The sequence below is a fragment of the Callithrix jacchus genome, chromosome X (genome assembly GCF_049354715.1).
Source record: "Callithrix jacchus isolate 240 chromosome X, calJac240_pri, whole genome shotgun sequence".
In the NCBI taxonomy this organism is placed as follows: domain Eukaryota; kingdom Metazoa; phylum Chordata; class Mammalia; order Primates; family Cebidae; genus Callithrix; species Callithrix jacchus.
This window is the reverse complement of record NC_133524.1, coordinates 132,249,939-132,273,276: the sequence shown is the minus strand read 5'-3', so window position 1 is coordinate 132,273,276 and position 23,338 is coordinate 132,249,939. Positions and strand designations below refer to the sequence as shown.

The 23,338-nt window shown below is 42.2% G+C and overlaps 2 protein-coding genes across 4 annotated transcripts; one reads left to right on the top strand and one right to left on the bottom strand.

Annotated features, from left to right (window-relative positions):
- Positions 1-23: 23 nt before the first annotated feature.
- Positions 24-11,964, bottom strand: LOC144581111 (uncharacterized). Its single transcript, XM_078363463.1, has 11 exons — positions 11,798-11,964; positions 11,531-11,598; positions 9,172-9,258; positions 6,076-6,178; positions 3,631-3,771; positions 3,292-3,384; positions 2,466-2,606; positions 1,392-1,451; positions 917-1,057; positions 546-686; positions 24-303 (listed from the first exon to the last, which is right to left on the bottom strand). The coding sequence occupies exons 1-11, from the start codon at positions 11,865-11,867 to the stop codon at positions 101-103; spliced, it is 1,248 nt and encodes a 415-aa protein (XP_078219589.1). The 5' UTR covers positions 11,868-11,964; the 3' UTR covers positions 24-100.
- Positions 11,729-23,285, top strand: LOC144581113 (uncharacterized). Of its 3 annotated transcripts, XM_078363468.1 has the most exons (9): positions 11,729-11,984; positions 17,219-17,321; positions 19,624-19,764; positions 20,011-20,103; positions 20,789-20,929; positions 21,907-21,966; positions 22,301-22,441; positions 22,676-22,816; positions 23,059-23,285. In XM_078363468.1, the coding sequence occupies exons 2-9, from the start codon at positions 17,222-17,224 to the stop codon at positions 23,259-23,261; spliced, it is 1,020 nt and encodes a 339-aa protein (XP_078219594.1). In that variant the 5' UTR covers positions 11,729-11,984; positions 17,219-17,221; the 3' UTR covers positions 23,262-23,285. The 3 variants fall into 3 exon arrangements, with proteins under 3 accessions (XP_078219594.1, XP_078219593.1, XP_078219595.1); XM_078363467.1 differs by lacking the exon at positions 11,729-11,984 and having other exon boundaries at positions 17,056-17,321; XM_078363469.1 differs by lacking the exons at positions 11,729-11,984; positions 21,907-21,966 and having other exon boundaries at positions 17,057-17,321.
- Positions 23,286-23,338: the final 53 nt, after the last annotated feature.

Genomic DNA, 23,338 nt, shown 5'->3' with positions numbered 1-23,338 from the left:
GGGAAATTATTCCAAAAAGCAAAAGAACACATCAAATGATGATCTGCGGCTCCTCAAATTGAGGCCAAGAAAGACAATTCACAAAACAACCTTCTTCCCTTCATGGCACTATGCCTGCATATGGAAACCAAGGAGGACAGTACAAGTAAAAAATGAACATACACAGATCCCTGGTACTCATTGCTGGAATACCAGCTCCTGCCATATTAATAAACCATGCGAGAATATTTGGCCAGACGTTTTCCTGTTGCGGTTGGTCATTTTCCATCCTCTGTTCATGGACATTGTGACTGACGGTGGCATCTGGAAAACAAATGAAGAGGTCAAGATAGGAGTAGGTGCATTATGCCGCCCCCACAGGTATATCCCTCTGATGCTCAGCTCCTGAGAAATTTTTTCACAAATCAAGATGACATGAGCGGCATCTGGGACCCCTCAAACTGATATCAAGAAAGATAATACAACAAGATCTCCATCTCTCCTTCCTGACAATATACATGCATATGGAAACAAAGTAGGAAAATCCAACTAAAAAGTGAACATACACAGACCATCGGTACTCATGGCTGGAATAGCAGCTCCTGCCACATTAGTAAGTCCTATTAGAGCAGTTGATGAGATGTTGCCATGTTGGGGTTCGCCCTTTTCCATCTTCTCCTTAAGGACATTATAAGTTTTGCTAGCACCTGGAAACCAAATGAAGAGCTGTAAGTGTATTATGGTAACTCCACAGGTGTATCTGTGCTCAGTTTCTAGGAAATTATGTCACAAAGCAGAGGATATACCAGGTTGCCATCTGAGACCCCTGAAATTGAGGCCTGGAAACATAGTATAACACAACCACCTCCTACCTGTTTTGACACTTTACATGCATATGGAAACCAAGTAGGACAGTAATACTAACAAACAAACTTACCCAGATCCCTGGTACTCATGGATGAAATACCAGTGGCTGCCATATTATTAAGTCCTGGCTGAAGTGTCAACAACACGTTTTCAGGTGCTGGTTGGACATATTCCATCTTCTGTTCATGGGCGCTGTGAGTGATGGTAGCGTCTGGAAATCAAAGGAAGAGGTTGAGCTGTGAGGTAAGTGCATTAGGCCAAACCATAAGTATATCCCTCTGATGCTCACTTTCCATGAAATTATTTCATAAAGCAGGAGGATATATAAGGTGGTGTATATATCTGGGGCCCCTCAGATTTAGTTCAGAAAATATAATACAACAAAACCACCTGCTTCCCTTCAGAAGGCACTATGCATGCTTATGAAAAGCAAGTAGGACAGTACAACTTATAAGCGGACATATAGCGATCTCTGGGACTCATGGCTGGAATAGCAGTTGCTACCATATTACAAAGCCCTGTGGAATCAGTTGACAAGACGTTACCAGGTTGGGGCTGGCCATTTTTCCTTCTCTCTTCATTGATATTGTGAGTGACGGTAGCATCTGGAAACCAAATGAAGAGTTCAAGCTCTGAGGAAAGTGCATTATGTCAACCCCACAGGTATATCCCTCTGGTGGTCAGTTTCTATGAAATTAACCCATAAAGCAGGACATATCAGGTGGAAAATGAGACCCCAGGAATTCAGACCAGAAACAATAATAAAACAAAACCACCGTCTTCCCTGCATGTCACTGCATGCATACGGAAACCCACTAGGACAGTATAACTAGTAAACAAACATACGCTGATCCCCAGTACTCAGGGGTGGAATACCAGCCCCTGCGAAATTTATAAGCCCTTCTATAACGGTTGACAAGAATCTATCAGGTGCCATTTGTTCATTTTTTATCTTCTCTTCACAGACATTCTGAGTAACAGTAGAATCTGGAAACCAAAGGGAAAGGTTGAGCTGTGATGTAAATGCATTATGTCAGTCCCACAGGTGTATCCCTCTGATGCTCAGTTTCTACGAAATTATATAAGAAACAGGGTAGGATATGGCTGGGCACGGTGGCTCACGTCTGTAATCCCAGCACTTTGGAAGGCTGAAGCAGGTGGATCTCGAGGTCAAGAGATCAAGACCATCCTGGCCGACACGGTGAAACCCTGTCTCTACCAAAAATGCAAATATTAGCTGGGCGTGGTGGTGCATGCCTGTTATCCCAGCTACTCAGGAGGCTGAGGCAGGAGAATCACTTGAACCCGGGAGGTGGAGATTGCAGCGACCGAGATAGCATCACTGTGCTCCAGCCTGGGCGACAGAGTGAGAATCAGTTTTGAAAGAAAAAAAAAAGAGAGAGAGAGAGAGAAATAAATAAAGGGAGATAATGAGAGGAAGGAAGGAAGGAAGGAAGGAAGGAAGGAAGGAAGGAAGGAAGGAAGGAAGATATGCGGCCATCTGAGACCCCTCAAATTGAGAGTAGGAAAGAAAATACAACAAATCCGACTTCTACCATTCATGAACATATGCATGTTAGGGAAACCAACTATTCAGTACTACTAATTAAAAGACATACACAGATCCCTGATACTCATGGATGGAATACCAGCTGCAGTCATATGACCAAGGCATAGTGGAACAGTTGACAAGACTTTATCAGTTTGGGGTTGGCCATTTTCCATCTTCTGTTCATGGACATATTGAGTGACAGTAGCATCTGAAAACCAAACAAAGAGGTTGAGCTGTGAGGTAAGTGCATTATGACAACCTCACTGGTATATCCCTCTGATCTTCACTTTCTAGGAAATTATCTGATAAAGCAGGAGCAGACATCATATAATGATTCGAGTTCCATCAAATTGAGGTCGGGAAAGATAATTCCCCAAAACCACCTTCTTCTCTTCATGACATTACCCATGCATATGGAATCCTAATAGGATACTACATCTAATAAACAAACAGACACACATCTCTGGTACTCATCACTAGAATACCAGCTCCTGGCATATAAATAAGCTGTGACAGAACATTTGACAAGACACTATCTGGTTGCAGTTAACCATTTTCCATCCTTTCTTCATGGATATTGTGATTGACGGTAGTAGGTGGAAACCAAGTGAAGAGGTTGAGCTCTGAAGTAAGTGCATTATGTCAACCCCACAGGAATATCCCTCTGATGCTCAGTTTCTAGAAAATTATCTAAAAAATCAGGAGAGAATATGCCAGGTGGCCATCTGATATCCCCCAAATGGAGGCTAGGAAAGAATATGCAACAAAACCACCTTCTACCGTTCATGAAAATATGCCTGCTTATGGAAATCAGGTAGGATAGTACAATAAAGAAGCAGAGATACACAGATCTCTGGTCCTCGTGGATGAAATTCTAGGGGCTGCCAAATTACCAAGACCTGGTGGAGCAGTTGAAAAGACGGTATGAGGTGCTGGCTGGCCGTTATTCATCTTCTCTTCATGGACGTTATGAGTCACCGCAGCATCTGGAAACCAAATGAAGTGGTTGAGCTGTGTGTTATGTGCATTATGTCAACCGCACAGGCATACACCTCAGATGCTCAGTTTCTAGGAAATTATCTCATAAAGGAGGAGGACATACCAGTTAGCAATCTCAGAACCCTAAAATTGAGGCCAGAAAAGATAATACAACAAAATTACCATCTTCCATCATGACGCCATGCATGTATATGGAAACCAAATAAGACAGTATAACAAGTGAACAAACTTACACTGATCGCCGAAACCCAGGGATGAAATACCAGCTGCTGTCATATTAATAAGCGCTGATGGAACAGTTGGAAAGACATTATCGGGTGTTGGTTGGCCATTTTTAACCTTTTCTTCACAGACATTGTGAGTGACGCTAGCATCTGGAAACCAAATGAAGAGGCTCAGTTACAAGATAGGTGTGTTTTGTCCCATCATCCCGGAGAGACAGCTATGTTTGAATCAGTTTCTATGGAATTATTCATTTCACGAAACAGAAGGACTTACCACATGGAAGCATGTATCAGGTCAGATTACACAATAAAACTACGTATGTATCTCTTGGCATAACGATGGTATGTAGTAAGTACGACAGTAGAATAAATATTCACAGATTTCTTGCACTCATCATATTGTATCATCCTGCTGCTGCCCTTTACAATTCTCACTTGATATCGCTTTTACAGTTCACCTATACATGCCATGCTGTGTGCAGCAGGAAAGCCAGACTAAGTGAGGCCTTGTTAACTTGCCTCCTTTCTACCTCAAATATTCTGAGAAAATAGAGGTGGCTATTGGAGTTGAACACTCTTATCTCAACTCCATCATCACACATCCCTAGTTTTTACGTGATTCTACAGATCCTCCCCTTTTGTCTGGAAAAGTAACATTCTTTTTACTCCAGGTCTGTCACCTCTTTCATTTATTCATTGTCTGTGGCAGGCGGCATGCCAGGAGCTGGGGATCAGCAGTAAAGAGGACGGAGAGCAACGGTCCCTGCCTTTGTGGGACTCATATCACTACGGGGCAGTCAGACAGGACATACACAATGAGGAAATGAAACAAGCAGCATTGGGCTGGTGTCTGGGAAGTAGTCCACAGGCCTGAGGGAGACAGCAGCAGAGGGAGCCTCAGGGGCTCTGGCTCCTTGGGCAGAGCCATCTGAAGAAGTGCCATTGGACAGGGCTTGGAGGAAAAAGCAGAGCCTCCTGTGCAGAGGCAGAGGGAGACTTCCAGACTGCGGTGAGGCCAAGGGTAGAAGCTGGAGTGGGAATGGACTGGGCACTACAGGGTGTTAGACAGAGGCAAAGAGAGCCAGGAGGAAATGGATGGGACCCTTGTTAGGAGAGGGAGAGTTGAGGATGGGGTTTTAGGAGGGAAATGGCATGCTGACATAATTTTCTAGCCACAGGGTTAGAGAGTATGCTACAGATGAGGGATGATTAGAAACAGAGCTAAGAAGATGTTGTACTACCTTGGTCAGCGATCACGGCAGTGTGCACTGGAGGGATAGAGGGAAATGGTGGGATGCAGGGTTTATACTGGGCATTGACTGCTGAACTGATAAGAGATTGGAAATGAGAGAATAATAAAAGAATCATAAGAGAAATCATAAGTGACTTTAAGTATTTTGGGGTGACCTACTAAGTAAAAGTATACCAGGGATGTTCAGGAGGGGTTAGGCAACCGACTACGGGAGCGGAATGCTGCCAACTCTTCCTGATTCTGGTTCAGTGACCTTATGTCGACAGCTTGAACTAGGCCATGGTGGGATTATTTGTACCGCGGACAGCTGAAAACTCTAAAACCAGGACTTCTGAATCCCCCATACCTGTGATCAGCTGCTTGTTACACCTTTGTGGATGTTTCACCTAATGGACAGTGTCTTTATCTGAAACAGTGAAGGCTGCAAGTAAAGTGTTTTTGGAGAGAGGGAGGTCAGAAATTTGAACTTGCAGAGCTGGTTGAAATGCAGATGCCTATTAGACACCCTATAGAGATACAACACGTGTAGTTGTTTATGAGTTTGGATTTCAGGAGCAAGTCGTAGCCTAGAAGTTTAATGGTGACAGTTCTTGAAGTGTGAATCATTTAAAATTCTAAGACAGCATGACATCACCTAAGGAGATAGGATATTGAAGAGAAGAGAGGCTAGGATCAAGTTTTAGTGCGCTGAAATATTTAGAGGTGGGAAGCAAGAGGAGAAAAACAAAAAAGGAGAAGGAAAATGAGCCCTTAGTAACAGAGTAAGAAATCCAGGTGTCTGGGGACCCAAGAAGTTTTCCGTGCAGGAGGGCGTAAACAACTGTGTCACATGCTGTTGAGGAATTGATGTCAAAGTGCCACAAACATGGCGACCTTGATGGCACTATTTTCATTGGAGTAGACTAAGAAGAAGCCATACTGCACTGGGTTAGAGAGGAGTGTGTGGACAGGCGGAAAGTGAGCAGACCTGTCCTCTTGTTGTGCCCACCACCTCCTTCTGCCTCAGGAACCTGCTTTATTCATCTCACGCTTGCAGTAACTGCAAATTGTTGCACCTAATTAGAACCTTGCCCTTCCACTTGCAAACGTGCTCATATCTGTTCATCCTTCAATGACAAGGCCACAAATGTCCTTTGACACGATTGAAGCCCAAAGATTGGATTCCCCCTCAGCTTCCTGTTGGTGTAACCACAGGGACGTACCCTGCCTTGTCGTAGAATAATAGCATCTCTTGGATTTTCTGGAACGACTCCTTTTCCTTCGATGCCTTCTTGCAGCCTGATTTACTTTGTCACTCCTCATTTGCTGAAAAACATCAGTGAACATATTCCATTAAAGACAAATACAACCATTGCAAAGTCACAGTCTTCATATGCATACACAGCCATGCATTTATATCATTAAGATTTAGCCAAAGGTCAAAGATTCATCATCACACACGATGCTCCCAGAAGAGGCAAGCCAACTCTAATGTAGTTTCAGTGAAACAAGCGAAGGCAAAATACAAGGTGTTATCCAAAATCAAACATGGTACAGTCATGATTAATCAGAGTGCTTGGTGAATGAGTGGCTTTCATCAACCAAGACAAGAAACATGCTTATCTCTCTAATGTAGTACACATAATTGTCTCTCAGCCCTTGTTAGGGGACAAAAAAAAGCAAATTCCGTTTTTATTTTTTAGTTGTTGAACGTTACTTATTGACAAATACTGATTAACACTTTATTCGATAATATATGTAGACAGTAAAAGTTAACATCGATGAAAAAGGTAAATTTTCCCACCTCCAACCTTATGGAGACTCAAATATGTTCATTTTGGAGCCAGGCAGGGGCAGGAGGTGCTTTGAAATATTGGTGGTAAATAAAACATGAAATTGAAGGATATACTAGGTTAACTAAAAGGTCCTGCCATCAAAAGATAACCCGAGAATATGCTCCTGCCTACTTAGAATGTACTATTTGGCACTATTTCTACTGAAACTATATCAAAAAATTGAAAAGGAGGGACTCCTACTACATTTTAGGAGACCAGCATCGTCTGGATACCAAAATCTGGCAGCGATACAGCAACAACAAACACTTCAGGCTGTGTTCCTGTTGAACAATAACGGAAAAAATCCTTAATAAAATACTGGCCAACTGAATCGAGCAGCACATCAAAAAACTTATCTACCATGATCAAGTTGGCTTCATTGCCAGGACTCAAGGTCAGTTCAGAATAGGTAAATCAAGAAATGTAATTCATCACATAAATAGAACTAAAGGCAAAAACCACATGATTATCTCAATGGATACAGAAAAGGCCTTTGATAAAATTCAACACCCCCTTATATTAAAAGCTCTCGGGCCGGGCGCGGTGGCTCAAGCCTGTAATCCCAGCACTTTGGGAGGCCGAGGCGGTTGGATCACGAGGTTAAGAGATGGAGACCATTCTGCTCAAAATGGTGAAACCCCGTCTCTACTAAAAATACAAAAAATTAGCTGGGCATGGTGGCGCGTGCCTGTAATCCCAGCTACTCGGGAGGCTGAGGCAGGAGAATTGCCTGAACCCAGGAGGCGGAGGTTGCGGTGAGCCGAGATCGCGCCATTGCACTCCAACCTGGGTAACAAGAGCGAAACTCCGTCTCTAAAAATAAAAAAAGCTCTCAAAAAACCAGGTATTGAATGAACACATCTCGAAACAGTAAGAGCCATATATGACAAACTCACAGCCAATAGCATATCGAATGGGAAAAAGCTGGAAGCATTCCTCTTGAAACTTGCACGAGACAAGGATGCCCTCCCTCACCAGTCCTATCCAACATAGTATCAGACGTTCTGGCCAGGGCAATCAGGCAAGACAAAGAAATAAAGGGTATTCAAATAGGGAAAGAGGACATGAAGTTATCTTTCGTTGCAGATGACATGGCCCCATATATAGAAAATACCATCATCTCAGTCCAAAAGTTTCTGAAGATGATAAGCAACTTCAGCAAACTCTCATGATATAAAATCCATGCGCAAAAATTGCTAGCATCCCTATATACCAAAAACAGGCAAGCAGAGAGCCAAATCATGAATGAACTCCCATTCACAATGGCTAAAAAAAAAAAAAGATATATGCACACGTATATTCACTGCAGCACTATTCACAATAGCAAAGATGTGGAATCAACCCAAATGGCCATCAATGATAGACTGGATCAAGAAAATGTAGTACATATACACCATGGACCACTATGCAGCCATAAAAAGGAATGAGATCATGTCCTTTGCAGAAACATTGACGGAGCAGGAAGCCATTATCCTCAACAAACTAATGCAGAGAAAGAAAACCAAAGAGTGCGTGTTCTCACTTTTAAGTGGGAGCTGAATGATGAGAACACACAGACACATCAGGTAGGGCAACACACGCTGGGTCTTTCTGGGGGAGGGCTGGGGGGAGAGAGTACATCAGGAAGAATAGCTAATGGATGCTGGGCTTAATACCAAGGTGATTGATTGACAGGTGCAGCAAACCACCGTGCCACACATTTACCTATGTAACAAACCTCCATATCCTGCACATGTACCCCAGAACTTAAAATAATAGGTGAAGTAATAACGAATATGCTCCTGCATTAAATAGGAAAGAGTATCAGCATATATTTAATGAAATACGTATAATATATATATCATGTAATATATAGAACGTATATAATATATAATTTTGATTTTAAAATTTTCCAAAGCATTTTCACATCCTATAAAAGAGGAGCTGAGAATGTGTGAAGACATTTTTACTGAACATTTACTACCCTCCAGGTACTGTTCTAAATGCTTTGCATGTATTAACTCAATCCTTGGCCAATCCCTATGAGTGAGGTGTGATTCTTATCTCTTTCCTTAAGAAAGCGAAGATAAAGGCACGGAAAATTAGGGAAGAGTCTAATTAATTGAGGAGTGGGAAAGAATATAGACTCTGGAGTCAGAAAGATATGTGTTCGAACCCTGGCTCTGTGTCCTACCATGTGTCATGTAGGGCAAGCCATTTGACCGCTGTCAGCCTTGATTTCTCATTAAAGGCGAGATAGTAATACACATCTGCAGAACAATTATGAGCATTAAATGTGATCATTAAAAACATCAGCTCCTAGTCCAATGAATCTACTCTTGGACCAAAAAGTTCCCATTTTATGTTCACATGAGAATTCCTGTGTCATATTCTTATCTTTTAAATCAAGAGAATTAACCCATATAGTTTATATTCATCTTTCCACTGAGAAAATACTTATACTAAGAATGTCACAATTAGGGCAGAAATAGAAAGTTATCTTACCTGGCCATCATTTGTAAGCACAGAGCCAACAGTGTGACGTTTTCCAGGTGGAGTTGGCTGACTCGTTTGAAGTGGAGAAACCGGCATCTGCAGATATGTCTGATAATTATCTCTGTGTGTTACTAGAACACTTTCATTTATACCTGGAACATAACTGGCACATAAATTGGCACTATACAGCTGAAATATATGATCCTCCTGAGAGCACATGATCACAGACTGTTTTAGCAATGGGTGCCTTGGTAGCAAACAGAGTTTAGAATCTCATATCTAGAATCTATATCGTGTTCTGTGATCTATAAATCTCACTTTATCTAAGTGATGACTCACGCTACCATCACGACTTCCTGTAGGTTCACACCACTAGGTTAAACAAATCCCTTATGCCTCCAGCTTAGTTTGAGAACAGAATGACCTTCCTTATGCCACCATCCCGACTAAAAGATCTATAATTCTAAATAGTAATACTTAAATATTTAGAATGCCAATTTTTGTAATTCCACAAGTTCATCTTTTCAGGCTTAAAGGAGAAGTATGTATTAATGAGCACATACACTTTCCTAGTTGTCCTACCTGCCCATCATTTGTAAAGCCATAGCCAACTGTATGAAGTTGTTCAGGTGGAGAAGGGTGTAGGCTACATGGCATTCTCTTACCTTCCAGGGAACGCTGAGTAGCGGGCCTAACCCTCTTTGGAAAATTTGATGAAATCTACAGATATTTTCCCCTGGAGAAGTACCCTTACACACAAACTTGGTGTGCAAATTCAGAAGTGTGACCAGCCTAAGATCCGATTAGATTAGTGGACAGGTGACCGCACACAAAATCACCAAATTAGCGGTAAAGAGGGTTTATAAACTGCTGCCAATTATCCTGGATATTATCAGTTTTGTGATTTCCATATAAACAAGGAATTCTCTGCCAAACTCACAGCAGTAAGCAGTGTGATATAGTATTTGTGTGTGCAATCTCTGGAATCTGACATACCTAGATTTTGTCACTTTCCAACTGGTTAAACCTGAAAGAGCTACTTAAATGTGCACCCTAAGATTCTATTTCCGTAAAATGGGCATAAAACAGTACCTAACTCATGGTGCTCTTATAAGGATTATCAGAGATAAAGCACAAAGAGGATAGTGAATGTGCTGGTTGATACATACTTCGAAGCTTTAAAAAAATAAATTTGGGGGATTAAGTGAAAATGAGAAGTCTAAATATTAAAAAAACAAACTTCTCATGCAAAAAACACCTTCTTACAAACTAGATTTATATTTTCAAAATTAATAAAACCTGGTACAAAAAACTTGTCTGGTTTCAGCATACCAAATTTCCTTCTGGTTAACTGGTCGAAAATGACTACTACTTGGCAATATCATAAGCATTTCTATATGTTTAAGGTTTCAAATCCTCCTTTATGAAACAAACCATTTGTTATTCCTGAAGTTTTAAACTGATGTATTTCATACTAGCAAGCAGAAAGAGGGGAATGATGAAAGTTAAAGAAAATCAGTGAAATAAAAATCAATGAAATAAAAAATTGGTTCACAGAATAGTTGGAAAAAAAAAAAAACTATCTTATCTTTCAACTTGACTGACCAAGAATAAAAGAAAGAACTACACAGATTACCAAAATCAAGAATGAAAAGGGTGTTATGAATACTGACCTTACATAAATTAAAAGGGGCCAGGCGCGGTGGCTCACTCGCCTAATCCCAGCACTTTGGGACGCCGAGACCAGCGGATCACCTGAGGTCAGGAGTTTGAGACCAGCCTGGCCAACATGGTGAAACCCCGACTCTACTAAAATACAAAAAATCAGCCGGGCGTGATGGTGCCACCTGTAACCCCAGCTACCCAGGAGACCGAGACAGAAGAAGTGCTTGAACCAGAAAGTCAGAAGAAGTAATGAGCCCAGATCGCGCCACCGCACTCCATCTTCAGCAAAAGATCGAGACACCGTCTCACGTGCACACACACGCAAAGAAAGCGAGAAATTTAAAGACATACATTATGAACACCTTTATGCCAACAAATTAAACAACGTAGGTGAAACAGAGAAATTCCTAGAGAACAAATTAGTGACTCAAAAGAAATAGAAATTTGCAATAGGACTATAGCATGGAAAGGTATTTAATTAGTAATTTAAAATCTCCCCACAAATGGAAGGCAAGCCGAGGTGGTTTCTCATGTAAATTCTATCAAACATTTAAGGAAGAAGTAATACCAATACTTAGCAAAGGATTTCAAACGAATAAAGGAGGAAGGAACACTACTTCATTCTATGAGGCCAATATTACCCTGATATCAAAGCCAGACAAACATATTATAAGATGTTTTTGCCCGTCAGCTCCAAATTCACCCTTTGATTCCGCTGTGTGAGGTTCCGCGTTCCTCTGCCTATGTCCGCCGTACTGCCGATACCGAAGGCTGCGCGTAAAGAGGGTTAGAGTTAGCGAAGGGCGGGGACGCCACGCTTCCCGGTTCTTCCGGTTGGCGCCGGCGGTCTCGCAGTGCACGAGGCTTCACTTCGGGACTCTGGCCCCCCCAACAGGCTCCCAGTGTTCGGCTGGGGCGGGGCCCGCGGTGGCCGGCAGCTTCCCTGCCTTCTGCCTCCCTTGAGCCTTACCAGATTGGTGCTTCTGGTGGGACGCCTCCCAAGGAGCATCACTCACAGGCATCCGGGGCACACTTCCCATAACTCCCAGAGAGCAAGTTTCTAGAAAGTTCCAGCAGTGGGGAGGCGCCACAACTTCTCTGCCATTTTGGGAAGTGCAGCCGCAGCTCCTCTGGCAAGGTCAAGACTTCACGACTATGTAAGTGGGCAGTTTTTCCCTGGATGCTTTAATTTCTCCCCAGAATGTGTCCTTTTTCCTAGGAAAGCTTCTTTTCTGGGGTGTTCTTTGTCCGGTGAGTGGTACGGCTTCGCTCTGTGGACACTACCATGGGCGCGTGTGTCAGCTGTCGGGGAGCCTTTTCCTTGGACACCCCGTCTCGGTTATGTTGTGGGGCTGGGGAGCTTTTCTTGGGGACTCCCTCTTAGTGATGCGACGAACTTTTCCTGCTGCAATGACTGAACCCAAGGGTGGGGACCCTACATTGGTCGCCTGTGTCACCTTCGGGTGCGGCGGTGTTTCTTCCCCGCTTGGCCACGACCCTGCGGGGAGACTCTGCCTTAGGGACTCTGTCTGTGTTCGGGGCTGGGGTGAGGGTGGCTGTCCTGCGGACACATGATCACTGCCCTGTGGGTTCACTCTCTGTCGCGGGGTTTATCTCAGCCCGCGAGATACTCTTCGCTGGGTGCTGATGTCAGCCGTGGGGCACATTTGGCCTTGGATGTTGCTCACTCTCAGCTAGGATGTGTTGGCTTTTCTTTGGATCTGTTTATCCCCGATTGGGACGCCTATCGGATGCTTTCTCTTGGTGCTGGGTTTTTAAATTATTATCTGTGGGTGCTGTCTCCCAGTGCTGCGAGGGAGTGGGGTGCTGTTTCTTGGATTCTCTAAGCCTATGGTGGGACTCTCAGAGCTCTGTGTCAGCCATGAGGGAGGCCACCTGACCTTGGGAGCTCTATCTGGCCCCGGGTTGGGGTGCTTTTCCTCCGTTGGTTCTCAGTCGTGAAGGAGCTCTTTCCCCGGGAACTATCTCACCTTTCAGCCGTACCCATCGGGTGTCTGTGTAGGAAACATTTCTGTCCAGAAATGTTTGAAGGTTCCAGATGCACATCCTGGGTGTGCAATTAGTCTTTCATTTCAGCCACTCTGATGGGTGTGCAGTGATCTCTCCTTATGTCTGCATTTGCTGTTTTGGGCATGCCGCCAAGTCTGGCTAATCGTTGTATTTTTTGGTAGAGATGGCGTTTCGCCAAGTTGCCCAGGCTGGTCTCGAACCCTTGGGCTCAAGTGGCCTCTGCCTGCATCAGCCTCCCAAGGTGCTGGGATTACAGGTATGAGCCACTGTGCCCAGCTATTTATTATTTTTAGAGCACTTTTTAAATGTGTTTATTCGCCATTTAAATATGTCTTTTACGATGTCCCTTTTCAGCACTTTTCCTCCAAATTTTATTGAGATATTTGTATTTTAAAAATGGATTCGTGGTTTACATATATGTTCTGGGTTTCAGTTAGACACATACACACAGGCATATATGTACATGTATTAAAATACACACACAATTTTAGTATCTTCTACAAATCTGTTTTGCTTTTACACTATCTCAATATTGTGTTTTAGATGAACAGATTCTCTTAATTTTATTAATCAGTTTCTTGTTTAGGGCTGGTGCTTCCTATTATTTTAAGAATAATCTTTGCCTCGCCCAATGCCATGATGATAATATTCTAAGCTGTCTTTTAGATCTCCCATTCATCTCAAATAAATTTTCATGGATTGGAGTAAAGTCATAGTCTGGGTATATTTTATGTGATGATTAAAGTCATATTTGAGTATGACTCTTATGAATGAGTACTCAGCTGTTTCCTGCACGTTTTATTGCAATGTTTATTTTTTAAAATTGATTTGAAATTCTGGTTATATTCTGGATTCCACTCATTTTTTTGTCAGATATATACATACATATGATTAATGTATATTTTTATATATAACCTATACTATATATTATATAATATGTAATCTACAGATATGCTTTGCTTTTTCACTCCTAAGACTGTCTTTTGAGGAATACAAGTTTTACATTTAATTATGTCTAATTAAACAATGTATTCTTTATCGTTAGTGCCTTTTTATCCTAATCAAAAATACCTTGGCCTATTCTAAAGCTGTAACACTAATATCTTATGTTTTTTACTGGATTTACTATCCATCTTTAGTAACTTTTTCTGGAGTGGGATGGGGTAAGAGTCCAAGTTTGTATTTTCCCTGCATTTATGAAGTGCATTTTTTAAAAACACTAGTCTTTCCACTCTTCTGTGGTAAATCTAGCTGTTTTCCATTTCTAGATCCTTTCTGGCCTCCATGTCCTCTACCTTTAGTGTATTTGTCTGTCATTGCTCTAATACCATACTATTTCAATTACTCTACCGTTATGGTAAATCTCATGTTTAGTAGTGTATGTCTACAAACTTAGTTCTTTTTCTTAAATATTGTCTTAGCTTTTCCAAATATATATATGTTCCTTTTTCTCCGCAACCTTGCCAGCATCTGTAGTTTTTTGACGTTTTAATAATCGCCATTCTGACTAGTGTGCGATGGTATCTTATTATGGTTTTGATTTGCATTTCTCTAATGATCAGTGATGTTGAGCTTTTCTTCATATGTTTGTTGGCCGCATGAATATCTTCTTTTGAGAAGTGTCTGTTCACGTCCTTTGCCTACTTTTTAATGGGGTTGTTTAATTTTCTTTTGTAAATGTGTTTAAGTTTCTTGTAGACTCTGGATATTAGACCTTTGTCAGATAGACAGATTGCAGAAGTTTTCTCCCATTCTGTAGGTTGTCTGTTCACTCTGATTATTGTTCATTTTGCTCTGCAGAAGGCTTTTAGTTTCATTAGATACCATTTGTCAGATTTTTATTTTGTTGCCATGGCTTTTGGCATTTCTGTCATGAAATCTTTGGCCGAACTTATGCCCTGAATAATATTGCCTTGATTTTCTTATAGGGTTTTTATAGTTTTGGATGTTACATTTAAGTATTTAATCCATCTTCCGTTAATTTTTGTATAAGTTGTAAGGAAGGGGCCCAGTTTCAATTTTTGTATATGGCTAGCCAATTCTCCCAGTATCATTAATTAAATAGGGAATCCTGTCTCCATTGCTTATTTTTGTCAGGTTTGTCAAGATCAGATGTTTATCATTGTGTGATCTTACTTCCAAGTTCTCTGTTCTGGTCCATTGGTCCATGTATCTGTTTTTCTACCAGTACCATGCCGTCTTGGTTACTGTTGCCCCATGGTATAGTTTGAAGTTAGGTAGCATGATGCCTCCAGCTTTCTCCCTTTTGCTTAGGATTGTCTTGGCGATTGTGGCCTTTTTGGGGGGGATCCATATGAAAATTAAAAGGGTTTCTTCTACTTCTGTGAAGAATGTCCATGGTAGTTTAATGGGAATAGCATTGAATCTCTCAATTACTTTGGGCAGTATGGCCATTTTCACGATATTCATTCTTCCTATCCATGAGCACGGAGTGTTTTTCCATTTGTTTGTGTCCTCTTCGATTTCTTTGAGCAGTGGTTTGAAGTTCTCTCTGAGGAAGTCCTTCACTTCCCTTGTTAGCTGTATTCATAAGTATTTTCTTCTTTTTGTAGCAATTGTGAATGGGAGTTCATTCATGATTTGGCTCTCTGCTTGCCTGTTTTTGGTATATAGGGATGCTAGCAATTTTTGCGCATGGATTTTATATCATGAGAGTTTGCTGAAGTTGCTTATCATCTTCAGAAACTTTTGGACTGAGATGATGGTATTTTCTATATATGGGGCCATGTCATCTGCAACGAAAGATAACTTCATGTCCTCTTTCCCTATTTGAATACCCTTTCTTTCTTTGTCTTGCCTGATTGCCCTGGCCAGAATGTCTGATACTATGTTGGATAGGACTGGTGAGGGAGGGCATCCTTGTCTTGTGCAAGTTTCAAGAGGAATGCTTCCAGCTTTTTCCCATTCGATATGATATTGGCTGTGAGTTTGTCATATATGACTCTTACTGTCTTGAGATGTATTCATTCAATACCTGGTTTCTTTAGAGCTTTTTTTTTTTTTTTTTTTTTTTTTTTGAGACGGAGTTTCGCTCTTGTTACCCAGGTTGGAGTGCAATGGCGCAATCTCGGCTCACCACAACCTCCGCCTCCTGGGTTCAGGCAGTTCTCCTGCCTCAGCCTCCCGAGTAGCTGGGATTACAGGCGTGCGCCACCATGCTCAGCTAATTTTTTGTATTTTTAGTAGACATGGGGTTTCACCATGTTGAGCAGGATGGTCTCGATCTCTTAACCTCGTGATCCACCCGCCTCGGCCTCCCAAAGCGCTGGGATTACAGGCTTGAGCCACCGCGCCCAGCCCAGGAGCTTTTAATATAATGGGATGTTGAATTTTATCAAAGGCCTTTTCTGCATCCATTGAGATAATCATGTGGTTTTTGCCTTTAGTTCTATTTATGTGATGAATTACATTTCTTGATTTACCTATTCTGAACTGACCTTGAGTCCTGGCAATGAAGCCAACTTGATCATGGTAGATAAGTTTTTTGATGTGCTGCTCGATTCAGTTGGCCAGTATTTTATTAAGGATTTTTGTGTCATTGCTCATCAGGAACACAGCCTGAAGTGTTTGTTGTTGCTGTATCTCTGCCAGATTTTGGTATCCGGATGATGCTAGTCTCCTAAAATGTAGTAGGAGTCCCTCCTTTTCAATTTTTTGATATAGTTTCAGTAGAAATAGTGCCAAATTGTACTTTTTAAGTAGGCAGGAGCATATTCTCGGGTTATCTTTTGATGGCAGGACCTTTTAGTTAACCTAGTATATCCTTCAATTTCATGTTTTATTTACCACCAGTATTTCAAAGCACCTCCTGCCCCTTCCTGGCTCCAAAATGAACATATTTGAGTCTCCATAAGGTTGGAGGTGGGAAAATTTACCTTTTCAATCGATGCTACCTTTCACTGTCTACCTATATTATCTAATAATATATTAATCAGTATTAGTTAATAAGTAACTTTCAACAACTAAAAAATAAAAACGGTATTTGCTATTATTTGCCCCCTAACAAGGGCTGAGAGACAATTATGTGTACTACATTAGAGAGATAAGCATGTTTCTTGCCTTCGTTGATGAAAGCCACTCATTCCCCAAGCACTCCGATTAATCATGAGTGTACCATGTTTGACTTTGGAAAACACCTTGTATTTTGCCTTCGCTTGTTTCATTGAAACTACATTATAGTTGGCTTGCCTCTTCTGCGAGCATCGTGTGTGATGATGAATCTTTGACCTTTGGCTAAAACTTAATGATATAAATGCATGGCTGTGTATGCATATGAAGACTGTGACTTTGCAATGGTTGTATTTGTCTTTAATGGAATATGTTCACTGATGTTTTTCAGCAAATGAGGAGTGACAAAGTAAATCAGGCTGCAAGAAGGCATCGAAGGAAAAGGAGACGTTCCAGAAAATCCAAGAGACGCTATTATTCTACGACAAGGCAGGGTACGTCCCTGTGGTTACACCAACAGGAAGCTGAGGGGGAATCCAATCTTTGGGCTTCAATCGTGTCAAAGGACATTTGTGGCCTTCTCCTTGAAGGATGAACAGATATGAGCACATTTGCAAGTGAAAGGGCAAGGTTCTAATTAGGTGCAACAATTTGCAGTTGCTGCAAGCGTGTGATGAATAAAGCAGGTTCCTGAGGCAGAAGGAGGTGGTGGGCACAACAAGAGGACAGGTCTGCTCACTTTCCGCCTGTCCACACACTCCTCTCTAACCCAGTGCAGTATGGCTTCTTCTTAGTCTACTCCAATGAAAATAGTGCCATCGAGGTCGCCATGTTTGCTGCACTTTGACATCAATTCCTCAGCCGCATGTGACACAGTTGTTTACGCCCTCCTGCACGGAAAACTTCTTGGGTCCCCAGACACCTGGATTTCTTACTCTGTTACTAAGGGCTCATTTTCCTTCTCCTTTTTTGTTTTTCTCCTCTTCCTTCCCACCTCTAAATATTTCAGGGCACCAAAACTTGATCTTAGCCTCTCTTCTCTTCAATATACTATCTCCATAGGTGATGTCATGCTGTCTTAGAATTTTAAATGATTCACACTACAAGAACTGTCACCATTAAACTTCTAGGCTACGACTTGCTCCTGAAATCCAAACTTATAAACAACTACACGTGTTGTATCTCTATAGGGTGTCTAATAGGCATCTACATTTCAACCAGCTCTGCAAGTTCAAATTTCTGACCTCCCTCTCTCCAAAAATACTTTACTCACAACCTTCACTGTTTCAGTTAAAGACACTGTCCATTAGGTGAAACATCCACAAAGGTGTAACAAGCAGCTGATCACAGGTATGGGGGATTCAGAAGTCCTGGTTTTAGAGTTTTCAGCTGTCCACAGTAGAAATAATCCCACCATGGCCTAGTTCAAGCTGTCGACATAAGGTCACTGAACCAGAATCAGGAAGAGTTGGCAGCATTCCGCTCCCGTAGTCGGTTGCCTAACCCCTCCTGCACATCCCTGGTATACTTTTACTTAGTAGGTCACCCCAAAATACTTAAAGTCACTTATGATTTCTCTTATGATTCTTTTATTATTCTCTCATTTCCAATCTCTTATCAAGTTCAGCAGTCAATGCCCAGTATAAACTCTGCATCCCACCATTTTCCGCTATCACTCCAGTGCACACTGCCGTGATCGCTGACCAAGGTAGTACAACATCTTCTTGGCTCTCTTTCTGATCTTCCCTCATCTGTAGCATACTCTCTAACCCTGTGGCTAGAAAATTAGGTCAGCATGCCATTTCCCTCCTAAAATCCCATCCTCAACTGTCCCTCTCCTAACAAGGGTCCCATCCATTTTCTCCTGGCTCTCTTTGCCTCTGTCTAACACCCTGTAGTGCCCAGTCCATTCCCACTCCAGCCCCTACCCTTGGCCTCACCGCAGTCTGGAACTCTCCCTCTGCCTCTGCACAGAAGGCTCTGCTTTTTCCTCCAAGCCCTGTCCAATGGCACTTCTTCAGATTGCTCTGCCCAAGGAGCCAGAGCCCCTGAGGCTCCCTCTGCTGCTGTCTCCCTCAGGCATGTGGACTACTTCCCCGACACCAGCCCAATGCTACTTGTTTCATTTGCTCATTGTGTATGTCCTGTGTGACTGCCCCATGGGGATATGAGTCCCACAAAGGCAGGGACCGTTGCTCTCCGTCCTCTTTACTGCTGATCCCCAGCTCCTGGCATGCCGCCTGCCACAGACAATGAATAAATGAAAGAGGTGACAGACCTGGAGTAAAAAGAATGTTACTTTTCCAGACAAAAGGGGAGGATCTGTAGAATCACGTAAAAACTCGGGATGTGTGACAATGGAGTGGAGATAAGAGTGTTCAACTCCAATAGCCACCTCTATTTTCTCAGATTATATGATGTAGAAAGGAGGCAAGTTAACAAGGCCTCACTTAGTCTGGCTTTCCTGCTGCGCACAGCATGGCTTGTATAGGTGAACTATAAAAGCGATATCAAATGAGAATTGCAAAGGGCAGCAAGATGATGCAAAATGATGAGTGCAAGAAATCTGTGAATGTTTATTCTACTGTCGTACTTACTACATACCATCGTTATGCCAAGAGATACATACGTAGTTTTATTGTGTAATCTGACCTGATATATGTTTTAATGTGGTAATTCCTTCTGTTTCGTGAAATGAATAATTCCATAGAAACTGATTGATACATAGCTGTCTCACCGGGATGATGGGACAAAACACACTTATCTTGCAACTGAGCCTCTTCATTTGGTTTCCAGATGCTAGCGTCACTAACAATGTCTGTGAAGAAAAGGTTAAAAATGGCCAACCAACACCCGATAATGTCTTTCCAACTGTTCCATCAGCACTTATTAATATGGTAGCTGCTGGTATTTCATCCCTGGGTTTCGGTGATCAGTGTAAGTTTGTTCACTTGTTGTACTGTCCTATTTGGTTTCCGTATACATTCATGGCGTCATGAGGGAAGATGGTAATTTTGTTGTATTGTCTTTTCTGGCCTCAATTTTAGGGTTCTGAGATTGCTAACTGGTATGTCCTCCTCCTTTATGAGATAATTTCCTAGATATTGAGCATCCCAGGGGTATGCCTGTGCGGTAGACATAATGCACATTACACACAGCTCAACCACTTCATTTGGTTTCCAGATGCTGCGGTGACTCACAACGTCCATGAAGAGAAGATGAATAACGGCCAACCAGCACTTCATACTGTGTTTTCAACTGCTCCACCAGGTCTTGGTAATTTGGCAGTCCCTAGAATTTCATCCAGGAGGACCAGAGATCTGTTTATGTCTGCTTCTTAATTGTACTATCCTACCTGATTTCCATAAGCAGGCATATTTTCATGAACGGTAGAAGGTGGTTTTGTTTCATATTCTTTCCTAGCCTCCATTTGGGGGATATCAGATGGCCACCTGGCATATTCTCTCCTGATTTTTTAGATAATTTTCTAGAAACTGAGCATCAGAGGGATATTCCTGTGGGGTTGACATAATGCACTTACTTCAGAGCTCAACCTCTTCACTTGGTTTCCACCTACTACCGTCAATCACAGTATCCGTGAGGAAAGGATGTAAAATGGTCAACTGCAACCAGATAGTGTCTTGTCAAATGTTCGGTCACAGCTGATTTATATGACAGGATCTGGTATTCTAGTGATGAATACCAGAGATGTGTGTATGTTTGTTTATTAGATGTAGTATCCTACTAGGATTCCATATGCATGCGTAATGTCATGAAGAGGAGAAGGTCGTTTTGGTGACTTATCTTTCCCAACCTCAATTTGATGGAACTCGAATCATTATATGATGTCTGCTCCTGCTTTATCAGATAATTTCCTAGAAAGTGAAGATCAGAGGGATACACCAGTGAGGTTGTCATAATGCACTTACCTCACAGCTCAACCTCTTTGTTTGGTTTTCAGATGCTACTGTCACTCAAAATGTCCATGAACAGAAGATGGAAAATGGCCAACCCCAAACTGATAAAGTCTTGTCAACTGTTCCACTATGCCTTGGTCATATGACTGCAGCTGGTATTCCATCCATGAGTATCAGGGATCTGTGTATGTCTTTTAATTAGTAGTACTGAATACTTGGTTTCCCTAACATGCATATGTGCATGAATGGTAGAAGTCAGTTTTCTTGTACTTTCTTTCCTACTCTCAGTTTGAGGGGTCTCAGATGGCCGCATATCATTCGTCCATCCGTCCGTCCTTCCGTCCTTCCTTCCTCTTTTATCTCTCTTTTTTTTCTTTTTTTCTTTCAAAACTGATTTTCACTCTCTCGCCCAGGCTGTAGCGCAGTGATGCTATCTCGGTCGCTGCAATCTCCACCTCCCGGGTTCAAGTGATTCTCCTGCCTCAGCCTCCTGAGTAGCTGGGATAACAGGCATGCACCACCACGCCCAGCTAATATTTGTATTTTTAGTAGAGACAGGGTTTCACCGTGTCGGCCAGGATGGTCTTGATCTCTTGACCTCGAGATCCACCCGCCTCAGCCTTCCAAAGTGCTGGGATTACAGACGTGAGCCACCGTGCCCAGCCATATCCTACCCTGTCTCTTAGATAATTTCGTAGAAACTGAGCATCAAAGGGATACACCTGTGGGACTGACATAATGCATTTACATCACAGCTCAACCTTTTCCTTTGGTTTCCAGATTCTACTGTTCCTCAGAATGTCTGTGAAGAGAAGATAGAAAATGAACAAATGGCACCTGATAGATTCTTGTCAAGTGTTATAGAAGGGTTTATAAATTTCGCAGGGGCTGGTATTCCACCCCTGAGTACTGGGGATCAGCGTATGTTTGTTTACTAGTTATACTGTCCTACTGGGATTCCGTATGCATGCAATGACATGCAGGGAAAACGGTGGTTTTGTTTTATTATTGTTTCCGGTCTGAATTCCTGGGGTCTCATTTTCCACCTGATATGTCCTGCTTTATGGGTTAACTTCATAGAAACTGACCACCAGAGGGATATACCTGTGGGGTTGACATAATGCACTTTCCTCAGAGCTTGAACTCTTCATTTGGTTTCCAGATGCTACCGTCACTCACAATATCAATGAAGAGAGAATGAAAAATGGCCAGCCCCAACCTGGTAACGTCTTGTCAACTGATTCCACAGGGCTTTGTAATATGGTAGCAACTGCTATTCCGGCCATGAGTCCCAGAGATCGCTATATGTCCGCTTATAAGTTGTACTGTCCTACTTGCTTTTCACAAGCATTGGTAGTACCTTGTGAAGGGAAGCAGGTGGTTTTCTTGTATTATATTTTCTGAACTAAATCTGAGGGGCCCCAGATATATACACCACCTTATATATCCTCCTGCTTTATGAAATAATTTCATGGAAATTGAGCATCAGAGGGATATACTTATGGTTTGGCCTAATGCACTTACCTCACAGCTCAACCTCTTCCTTTGATTTCCAGACGCTACCATCACTCACAGCGTCCATGAACAGAAGATGGGATATGTCCAACCAGCACCTGACAACGTGTTGTTGACACGTCCACCACGACTTATTAATATGGCAGGCACTGGTATTTCATCCATGAGTACCAGGGATCTGGGTAAGTTTGTGTGTTAGTATTACTGTCCTACTTGGTTTCCATATGCATGTATAGTGTCAAAAAAGGTAGGAGGTGGTTTTGTTATACTATGTTTCTAGGCCTTAATTTCAGGGGTCTCAGATGGCAACCTGGTATATCCTCTGGTTTATGAGATAATTTCCTAGAAACTGAGCACAGATATACCTGTGGGGTTACCATAATACACTTACTCACAGCTCTTCATTTGGTTTCCAGATGCTACCAAAACTTATAATGTCCTTAAGGAGAAGATGGAAAAGGGCGAACCCCAACATGGCAACATCTCATCAACTGCTCCAATAGGACTTACTAATGTGGCAGGAGCTGCTATTCCAGCCATGAGTACCGATGGTCTGTGTATGTTCACTTTTTAGTTGGATTTTCCTACTTTGTTTCCATATGCATGTATATTGTCAGGAAGGGGAGATGGAGATCTTGTTGTATTATCTTTCTTGATATCAGTTTGAGGGGTCCCAGATGCCGCTCATGTCATCTTGATTTGTGAAAAAATTTCTCAGGAGCTGAGCATCAGAGGGATATACCTGTGGGGGCGGCATAATGCACCTACTCCTATCTTGACCTCTTCATTTGTTTTCCAGATGCCACCGTCAGTCACAATGTCCATGAACAGAGGATGGAAAATGACCAACCACAACAGGATAACGTCTGGCCAAATATTCTAGCATGGTTTATTAATATGGCAGGAGCTGGTATTCCAGCAATGAGTACCAGGGATCTGTGTATGTTCATTTTTTACTTGTACTCTCCTCCTTGGTTTCCATATGCAGGCATAGTGCCATGAAGGGAAGAAGGTTGTTTTGTGAATTGTCTTCCTTGGCCTCAATTTGAGGAGCCGCAGATCATTATTTGATGTGTTCT